This window comes from Pelecanus crispus, chromosome 2 (assembly GCF_030463565.1).
Source record: "Pelecanus crispus isolate bPelCri1 chromosome 2, bPelCri1.pri, whole genome shotgun sequence".
In the NCBI taxonomy this organism is placed as follows: domain Eukaryota; kingdom Metazoa; phylum Chordata; class Aves; order Pelecaniformes; family Pelecanidae; genus Pelecanus; species Pelecanus crispus.
Window position 1 is genome coordinate 44,481,218 of NC_134644.1, and position 9,958 is coordinate 44,491,175.

Genomic DNA, 9,958 nt, shown 5'->3' on the forward strand with positions numbered 1-9,958 from the left:
AATTATTCCTACATGTCATCTCAGGCATAGCTAGCAGCTTGGTCTCAGTTCAGATTATGCACTATGGTTTCTGCATCTGGAAGCAGCAACAGCAAAGTTTACTTTTGTGTATTGGCGCTGTTGGCATATTTGTACATGTATTTTCAAGAGACTCCTGTAAAGTCGGTGATCAACTTGTTTTTGTTTACTTTTGTCTCCTCTACCGGCATTTCAGCCTCTGCGTGGAGGAGCACACTTTATCCAGAAATGTGACAGCGAAGTTGGAAGCTGGCGAAGGATGGCGATCTGAGGTGTGCAGAGAGCAGAACAGCTATCAGATGGGGATTGGGGCTAGAGCAAGGGAACAGAGTGCAGGCAGGAAAACTATGCCGAGAAATTAGTTAAGGTGGAACATCAAACGGGCCTGCAAGAGGCTGCAAGGTCCTGAAAAGCTGCTCCCGCCTGTGTGCGCCATGCCCCTGAATTACACTATCACGCAGCGTTTACCGTGGGAGTTCTGGCATTTCCTACCTGCCCATTCCAGTACACATGCAGCGTTAAGGAAACCGACGGCAAACGACAAGCTTTCCCTCATGACCGCAGCGTTACCCTTATTCCACCAACACCCTGGGTCTCTCGGGGGGGGGGGGTTAGGGTTTTTTTACCTTCTTTTGCGGGTTTGAAATGCGTGGTTTGGGGAAGGAAGTGATTTCCTTGCCTTTTCCAGTTCCCAGCGCTACCTACGCGGCCGCGCTGCCTGCCCGCCGGCGAGCCCGGGAGCCGCCCGGGGCCAGGCCGGGAGCAGGCCGGTGCCAGGCCAGGCCAGGCCGGGCCGGGTCAGGCCGGGCCGCCACCTCCTCTTCCTCCCCCCCCCCCCCCCCCACCGCGCCGCTGCCGCCCTGCCCCGGGAGCGGGCAGCGCCGCCGGGCCGCGCAGTCCACCGCCGAGTTACCGATTCGCTGGCGCCGCTCCTCACCAATCGTGACATGGGGGATCGGCTACAAAGTCCTCGCCAGCCCCCCCCCCCCCCCGCGTCTGTCCCGGCTGGTGCGGCCCCGAGCCGTCGGAACAGGAGCGGGAGGCAGAGCCAACCACTGCGGCGCGGGGGGGGAGCGCGGGCGGCGGAGGTAGCGCTGAGGGCTGGGAGCGGGGGAGGCGGGGGCTCTCCGGGCCCGGCCGGGAGGAGGGGAGGGGAGGACTCCCCGCCATGGCGCCGGCGGGCCGCGGGAGAGGCTGCCCCTAGCGGCGCCGGGCGGGGCGGCAATGGCGGCGCCGGGCGGGGCGGGCCCCGGGGACCGCGGCCTAAGCGCGGCGGAGTCCCGCGACATCGGGGCCCTTCGCTGCCGTTTTAACTCCTGGTTTAAACATTAAAAGTAGCTAATGCCCTTGAAACACCCGGTGACGTCCAACAGCCTCGTGTTCCCGAGGACAAATTACCCTCCCGTGTGTTTTTCTCCTCAGCGTTTGCAGTAGGTAAGGTAGCGTGGCTTGGGTCAGGCGAGGCCTCCTGGTTATCTTAACCAGGGTAACAGCATTTGGTTGCAAGCTGTTTGTGACATCAGGCACGCGCCGCTTTAAAGACCTCTGCGCTCTTTTTTATAAAATGCAGGCTGACTGGCTCAAAACAATTAAACGACTAATTTGCGTCAGGATTTAAAGCAGGCTCCTTTAAAAAAAGTGTGCATTAGTAAGCGCTGTTTTTAGCTTTTTTAATAACGCTGCCGTGCACTAGTGCTGCCACAGGAAAGAGCAGGTCTGTGTATTTTCGGAGGAGCGCGTTAGCCCCCCAGCCGCGCACGCTCCCCGTACAGCTCCCTATGTTTTACCAAAGACCTGGCCATGCCAGGGTGCCCTTTTTGTGAGGCAAAGGGCAGGCGACCTGTGGATGCCTGTATCGTCGGTGTTTGTGACAGAGCTGTGCTGCAGCCTCTGCCCTGCTCCAGCGTGCCGGATGGGTGCGATCAGAGGCAGGGGTGCGAGAGAGGGGCTGCGGTGCAGCGCTGCTGCGTGGCCTGGCCCCCGCGTCCCGCACGAAGTACTTGCGCTCGGCAGTGGCCTTCTGCCGTCACTCAACTCGCTATGCGTGGGGTCTGGCAGCGGTACCTTCGAGGCACCTGGGACATCTGTGGGCTGTGTGTTTCATGGCTTCTGGCCGACAGCTGAACAGTTCGTAGCCAGATCTCGGGGCGTGGTGTAAATGCTATGACACTGTTGGGAAAAGCGTTTTCTGTCAGAAGAATAATTTATTTTAATGGATATTTCTATTAGATTACAAAATTAAACATCATGATAAGTGATGGCCTACCCGTAAGTGTGAAATGATTGCAATCTGAAGTGCTTTTTTGTTCATTTTACAAGTCTTTGAAGGTGCAGTTGTGGTGCATCTTGCTCAAACGCCCATGAGGTACTGTCCCCTGACAAAAGAGTTTCTTGACGCCTTCTGTTCTGAGTTTTCTAGACCATTCTGCCCGACATAAAGGTTTAGATGATGACATCCTTAACATGATAATGGTAGGACATACACTTTCAGGTGAACACACACTTTCTCCCTTAGAAGAATGAAGCTGTTAATGCTCATTGTTGATACCTGCAGCCAGCTGGTGGTTAAAGCCCTGGGCGGAGTTTTGCAGCAAAACCAGAGAGTGCCTCGCAGACCACAGTGGTGCAAAGTTGTATTCATTAGCAGCTTGAGCTGGAGGCATTCACAAAGTGAGTGTGTTTCTATGCCCTGTCTGCCATAACGTACTATTCCTGGTTACAGACACGGAAACTACATCCCTTTCTGCAGGGTTGAAAATAGGCTTTCATGTAAAAGGCAGGTTATTAATTTAGTGTACTTGGAATGTTTTTCATGTGGGCTGCTTTATTGTTCTGTTTGTGTCTTTTTTTTTTCCCCCCCCCCAGTTACGGGAATCTGGTTGAAGTGATTGATTTTCATCATGTTCTCACAGTGCTCGCGGGATCTATTAAACATTGCAAATCTTCATCTTCGGAGTCTGAACTTAAGTCTGCATTTACGAAACCACAGAAGAACTTTCAGCAAGTCACTGCCTGCATGTCGAAGGAAAGTAGTTGTTACAGGTATTGGCTTAGTGTCCCCTCTTGGTGTGGGGACTCAGTTTGTGTGGAAGCGCCTTCTCCAAGGAGACAGTGGGATTGCATCGCTAGACGGGGAAGAATATGCAGGCGTCCCGTGTAAAGTGGCTGCTTGTGTGCCAAGGGGAAATGAGGAGGGTCAGTTCAGCGAAGAAAGCTTTGTGTCAAAGTCAGAGGTCAAATCCATGAGTTCTGCCACTGTGATGGCCATCGGTGCAGCAGAGCTGGCAATGAAGGACTCCAGCTGGGCTCCCCAGTCTGAACAGGATTGCTTAAGTGCCGGTGTGGCAATTGGGATGGGAATGGTTCCGCTGGAAGAGATTTCTGATACAGCTGCTTTATTTAAAACAAAGGGTTATAACAAGGTCAGCCCGTTCTTTGTCCCAAAGATTTTAGTCAATATGGCAGCAGGCCATATCAGTATTAAATACCAACTGAAAGGGCCGAATCATGCTGTGTCAACTGCTTGTACCACAGGCGCACATGCTGTTGGAGACTCCTTTAGATTTATTGCTGCCGGTGATGCTGATGTCATGTTGGCTGGAGGGACTGAGGCTTGTATTAGTCCTTTGTCTTTGGCTGGATTTGCAAGAGCTCGGGCCCTCAGCACGAGTTTTAACTCAAGCCCTAAAATGGCATGTCGACCGTTTGATGCACAGAGAGAAGGGTTTGTAATGGGAGAGGGTGCTGCTGTGCTGGTCTTGGAAGAGTATGGACATGCTGTACAAAGAGGTGCTAGGATCTATGCCGAAGTTTTAGGTTATGGACTGTCTGGTGATGCTTGCCACATAACAGCACCTAATCCAGAGGGAGATGGTGCATTCAGGTAAGAACTATATGTTGATTCTGATGACTCCTTCATATGTTAATTAGAGTGGGTACATTTGGTTCTGTTATTGTACGCTTTTGCTAGAGAAATGCTTTTCGATCTTGAATTAATATTCCAAAAGCCTGAAAACTTAACTGGAAAAATGAAAGAGCTTCTGGTAAGGTTTTTCCCCCAGTTTTCTTTTTTCAGTAACAAGGTGAAGGCCAGTTCTTGCTAGAATCAGCCTGTTTGTATAGAGTTACGAAACCTTTTGCTACGTGAAAATATTTTGTGTTTGGTACCTACAGCTGTTCACACAAATAAGTCTCAATGGAAACCTCTTTTTTAAGACTTTTGTGGTACAATAGAACCTTTTCAGATTCTCCACCCTTTGTCCATAGAGAAGGGAGACCCCATTGCAAGCAGGTCATGTCATTTGTTGTGGTCTGAAAGGGGAATAGCGTTCCTGAAGAAATCCCAAGTGATGAAAGCTGTAGAGCACTTAGAGGTTCTAGTTTGTTAGAATAATTACCGTACATGTAATTAGTATTAATTGCGGCTATTCTTATTTAGAAAAGACTTCAGCTTTTCATAGGGAAAGTGTTTAGATCATATGCTGGTGCTACAATCATGTTTAAATACTTCATTCTGAGGTAGCTAGGAGTGTTGGTGGAGGGGCATATCAGAAATACACTTTAGTACTGTTAAGCGAGACGGTAAAGCTTCATCATTAATCTCATCAAAAACTGTTCACAAGTAGATGATATTAACCTAATCTTTATCATTGACCTAATTAAATTGTCAGTTAAATTACATGTGTAAGTTTGTGAGCTTTGTGTAGGCTGAATACTACTGCTGACACTGGAATCTTTAGTAAAGATTTAGTTCGCATTATTCTGAATGTATGTGAATATTTAGTAACAAAATTCAATATATCACTGCACAAATAGATCAAACTTCTGCATGGTATTGTAAAGCTGTGTTTGCATCTTTATTGGATTAACAGATTTTTCAAGAAGTGTAATATACCAGGTTTCCCTCTATGCTATTTGATTCATATTTAATAGTTCTGCAGATTTAGGTGTGAGTTGAGTAATCAGGAGTGTCTTATCTCAGATTTTCAGACTTGTTTACCCTTGAGATGATATAGCAATATATTGTAACAGAATTTTTGTGTATTTTATGATTGCAGTAGCATATAAATTAAATTCACAGTGGGAAGTAGCTGAAAGTTAATCTTGGTGTCTCCAAAATGTTGAGCCTTTCCTCCCTTGAGATGAGATAATGCATTTTAATACAGTCTTCAAACCAATATTTTGTTACTGCAGTGGTGTACGGATTAAATTGAAATGTACATGCTTCTCTTACTTTTCTGTAGGAATTTTATTTGCCACATCAAAAAATTTCAGGGGAATATATGTTTTTTGTCATCTTCTAATAACTACTTCAGTTGGAGACTAATACATACATTGGAATAAACCTGCAGGAAAGGAGAGGCAAAGCCAGACTCAGAAGTGTGGATATAAAGTGTGTTCTACACAATTAATATGTTATCTCCTTAAGTAAATATGTTGCTTGCAGCTGTCATATTTAACTAAATTAATGTATCTGTTTCCCTCATGGTTTATCAGTAATCTTTTTTGCCTGAATATCGACTCACTGTCTAGTGACAGTGAGCATCAGTGGCCTCCGACCTAAGCTAAGCTGGATGCTTCCGAGGGTAGAAGGCTGTACTGGAGACATTTAAATTTGTCCAGCAGCCTGTGCTATCTTTTTTTTTTGAGCTTCCTTTTATTTACTTACTTTTCATAAATTTCAAAAGAGTCTGTGGTCTTTTGCTCAGAGATACTTTGTTAAGCTGCGTGTGCAAGGAGAGATGTGTGATTCATCTTTCTGTGGGAAATCTGTGAGAAAATCACAGTATGGAGCTGTATCGATCCTTCTGTGGTTTTCATAAAAAATCATGTTTTATAGAGGCAGTCACAGTCCACAGGTCATCAGGAATCAGAATGGAACATACCGTGTCAGGGTAGGAGAGTGTGACTTTCAGTAAATTTTATTTTTGTATATAGGAATTTGTGCTACCTTCTTGATATGTAGCCTCTTGGAAAGCATGCAAAAGAAGCTCACGAGAAAGATGACTGCAGAATTTTTCTTTCGTTTCCCAATTTTTTTTGTTTGATAGAGCAATTTTTTTTTCCTAATTCCCTAATACTGTAAGTATGAGGGGGAAATAAAATGTAAAAACTAGGCAATCTTCTTTTCACTTATAATGAGAAAGGGATTTCTTGGACCATTGTACTGACATTAATGTATTGCTATACTAGAGAAGCTTCAGTGGAGGGAACCTAAATTTTTTGTAATAATTTCAGGTAGTTATTTCTCTCTCAAATGTTTTCAAATTTTGCCTTGAAAAGGGTCTTTGATATATTAATGTAGTCTGTAGAGATTGTTAGTTATACCTTCTTTCTTTCTGTTTGTATTTTTCCCAACTGTGGAATTTTTAGCAGCAAGTCTGGTTTTATAGTGGGCCTCACCATTACTGTCTTTCTCAGGTGGCTAAACATAGATGCTAGTGTGTTTAGTTAGATGAATCCATCTCTTGTCATTTACATCTCTGGTACGTCATGCAGTTTTTTACATTTGATAAACATTTTAAAACGTCCTATACTTTTGCTTTTGGTTTGTACACGTGTATTAGTGACAAAAATGTAATGGGAAACTCAGCATTCTGTCATCTTTTTTCTTTTCCTTAGGTGTATGTCTGCAGCAATAAAAGATTCTGGGATCAAACCTGAAGACATAACATATGTCAATGCACATGCAACTTCCACACCTCTAGGAGATGCTGCTGAGAATCAAGCAATCAAGAGACTTTTTAAAGAACACTCACGTAATATTGCGGTTTCCTCAACAAAAGGAGCAACGGGACATCTCTTGGGGGCTGCAGGAGCTATTGAAGCAGCTTTTACTGCACTGTCCTGTTACCATGGAATTTTGCCACCTACTCTAAACTTACAGAAAACAGAGGCAGAGTTTGATCTCAATTATGTTCCATTAACAGCTCAGGAGTGGAAAACTGAAAAACGGCGTGTAGCACTCACAAATTCATTTGGCTTTGGTGGTACTAATGCAACTTTGTGCTTTGCAAGTGTTTAACTTAAGCTGTGCATGTTCTGAAAAGTGGCACTGACAATGATTTTGTGTACTGTGATCTTTTCTCAGCTTTGGAATTGCTCATTTGATACATAAGAACTTTATTCACCCTAACATTTACATCAGTAATTCTTTTAGAAAGAAGGGAACTTCTTTGACGCATTTTAATAAAAATAAATAAAAGACCTATTCTTTGTGTGGTAAAGAAGTTTCTGTTCTTGACTAGAAGAGGAGACATTGATCATTCTGTGGTTTTACTTCATTAGAATAGATTTTTCATATGCATGTGACACAGAAATTGCTTGGAAACATTGGAAGCAAAAGGGAGGCTGGCTAACAAGTTAGGACTCCACAGTCATGACTTGATGACTTACTGCGTGATGATACAAGGTTTATGACTGAGATTCCATTTGTTGTCTGTTCCATTTTTAATTTTGCCTTTTTCCTCATCGTAAGTTGTTTCAAATATCATAGACTTATGCACATTCTTCCCCACAGATGACATTCAGGAGACAATAATATAGGAGTTCATAAGATTTCTGACGGTGGTTCATTTTCTTTTCAGCTTTATTAATTTCCGTATGTTGTGTTACCTCATTAGCCATGGTGTGGAGAGGTAACAGTGAAGAATGCATGCAGCATGGCCTATACATCTTCCATGTGGCACAGGGATAGAATTAGTAGGTGATAACCTGTTTTGTTCTGAAATTTTGGACAAAAATAGCAAGGTAGATATTCAAGTATGGTGTTGAGGATTTAAAAAAATAGTTATACAGAAAGGAAGAAGACTCTTGAAGCCACTGATTGTTCTGCCAAAATGGAAAAACAGAACTGGCCAAACTTGGAAAAACAAGGAATCTTTTAGTAAAAAAAAACCACAAACCCTAAACCATATGCAAGAAATAAATCTGGGTCTTCTGTTGAGGATGAGAAGGGGGAAGAAAGAGAACAGGAAAATGAAATTATACCTAAAGCTGACATATTGATGGTGGTTTAGGTTGTCTCTTGCAAAGAACAAGTAAAGGACTTTGGCTGTTCCTTCTGGCACCAGTTAGCCAAGTAGTGCCTTGATGGATAGTGCAGATATGAGTGAAGTTGGTCCCTGTTGGTGGGTTTGTTTATTAAAAGACTTTGCACCAGTTTTTTTTTTTAAATGTCAGTCTTAGCCTTTGACCTGTGTAAGTGGAGACAAAGTAACTCACTGGATTTAAAATAAAGGGCAAATGAAGTAGCTGTAGTATAAGTAAATTTAATTCTGGAAAGAGGTTGCTAATGGGCTATCATGAGGCTTAGCAGTACCCTAAAACCTCATTATTTATACAAATGGTCTGAATGGTGATAGGGAACAGCATATTTTTTGCATTTGCTGTCTTTATGAAATAGAAAGTTAAAGAGAATGATGAGAAAAATGCAGTCAGAGAATGATTAAGACTCCTTGGGAAGCTGAGCTCATACAGAACAATGCAGTCCAAAATAGATTAATGAATAATAAGCCTGAAAATAAAATAATATATTACCAAAGGGAAAATGTAAAAGCATACAAACCAGAGAGCATATGGGAATTCACTGTCGGGAAAAATACCTATAAACCTCTTAGCTTGTGATAATTAATAGTAGTAGTACAATGAATGAGGGTCTGGATTGCATGCAATATAAAAGGAAGAATATAAAATCGAATTGCAAATACTCTCTGCAAATTATAGGCAAAAAGGAATTGATTTAAATAATTCAGCCTCCAGGAGAGAGCTAGCAGCAGGATTGTGAATTTGGAGGAAATCAGCCAGCGAGTTTCTTCTGGAGATAGTATTTTTTCAGGTAGTTGTAATCCAGGGTGGAATACCAGAAGACTAGGTAGTGCTGCATTATTGTGGACCTGAAGTACAGTCTAACTAAACTCACCCAATCTTGTTACATAGCTGCAAACCTGTAATTAATACTGTGACAGAGAGATATGCTTCCCTTTCCCTCAGATAGCAGAGATCGTGGCCCCAGGAGGGTTGGATGCAGACTCTTGTGTACCAGCCATGAAAAGACAGATTATACTGTCACACAGAAAAATAAAACAGAAACTGAAGTGATTAAAAGATCTTTCTCCTCACTTCAGCTCATTGCAATTTAATCATCTGCTGCGGGTAACCTTTAAACCATGAAAGGTTTGAGACAATAGTTATTTTAGGTGTTTTGATTATGGATAATTTTAACAGGCCTAGACAGAGTAGTAAATAGTGTGCCCTGTAGGGAACTAAGATTTTTTAAAAAATGAATACAGCCAAAGTTTAACCCCTGTCTATTTGAATTTTGTTTGTATAGGTTTCATTTTTATGTACTTGTTTGGAGTCATCTCTTTTTATCACATACCCCACTGAGCTGATCAGGGACTACTTACTGCTAATTACTGCTTTATTATGGTAGCTGCAAACATAAAAGGAAAATAGATCTCTCTCTCTTGCTAAACTATTAAGTAAGCAAATTGACCAAGGTTTAGATTGGATATTAGGGAAAAATTTCTTAACCGCAAGGGTTGTCAAGCATTGGAACAGGCTGCCCAGGGAAGCAGTTCAATCACCATCCCTGAAGGTATTTAAAAGACATGTACATGTGGTGCCTAGGGACATGGTTTAGTGGTGGACTTGGCAGTGGTAGCTTAACGGTTGGACTTGATGATCTTAAAGGTCTTTTCCAACCTAAATGATTCTATGGTTCTACATTAAAACAGAATGCTTTCCCTTAAAATGCTCCCTTCATCTTAATAATCAAGAGATGTAATGGTCCAGAGTTTGGATTAAAAAAGCTTAATATTTAGACTCATAAGCTTGGAGTTACTTACAGTCTGATAAGCAAAGCCTGGAAATACTAGTAGAGTGTTTATTTTGAAGCCTACTTCTGAAGTGGTGCAGCACACCTGTGGGAGCCAAATGC

The 9,958-nt window shown here is 43.1% G+C and overlaps 1 protein-coding gene across 2 annotated transcripts; it reads left to right on the plus strand.

The window, feature by feature from the left end:
- Window positions 1-1,064: 1,064 nt before the first annotated feature.
- OXSM (3-oxoacyl-ACP synthase, mitochondrial) lies at window positions 1,065-7,082 on the plus strand. 2 transcript variants are annotated; one of them, XM_075705551.1, is made up of 3 exons: window positions 1,065-1,106; window positions 2,884-3,901; window positions 6,640-7,082. In XM_075705551.1, exons 2-3 carry the CDS (start codon window positions 2,919-2,921, stop codon window positions 7,040-7,042), a joined length of 1,386 nt encoding a protein of 461 aa, XP_075561666.1. In that variant the 5' UTR covers window positions 1,065-1,106; window positions 2,884-2,918; the 3' UTR covers window positions 7,043-7,082. The 2 variants fall into 2 exon arrangements, with proteins under 2 accessions (XP_075561666.1, XP_075561667.1); XM_075705552.1 differs by lacking the exon at window positions 1,065-1,106 and having other exon boundaries at window positions 2,873-3,603; window positions 3,859-3,901.
- The last annotated feature ends 2,876 nt before the right edge of the window (window positions 7,083-9,958 follow it).

What these genes read in the sequence shown, in the direction of transcription:
- OXSM (XM_075705551.1), top strand. Translation starts at nt 2,919, where the DNA reads ATGTTCTCACAGTGCTCGCGGGATCTATTAAACATTGCAAATCTTCAT. An exon ending in GAGGGAGATGGTGCATTCAG is followed by an intron (nt 3,902 to 6,639) that starts GTAAGAACTATA and finishes TCTTTTCCTTAG; the next exon opens with GTGTATGTCTGCAGCAATAA.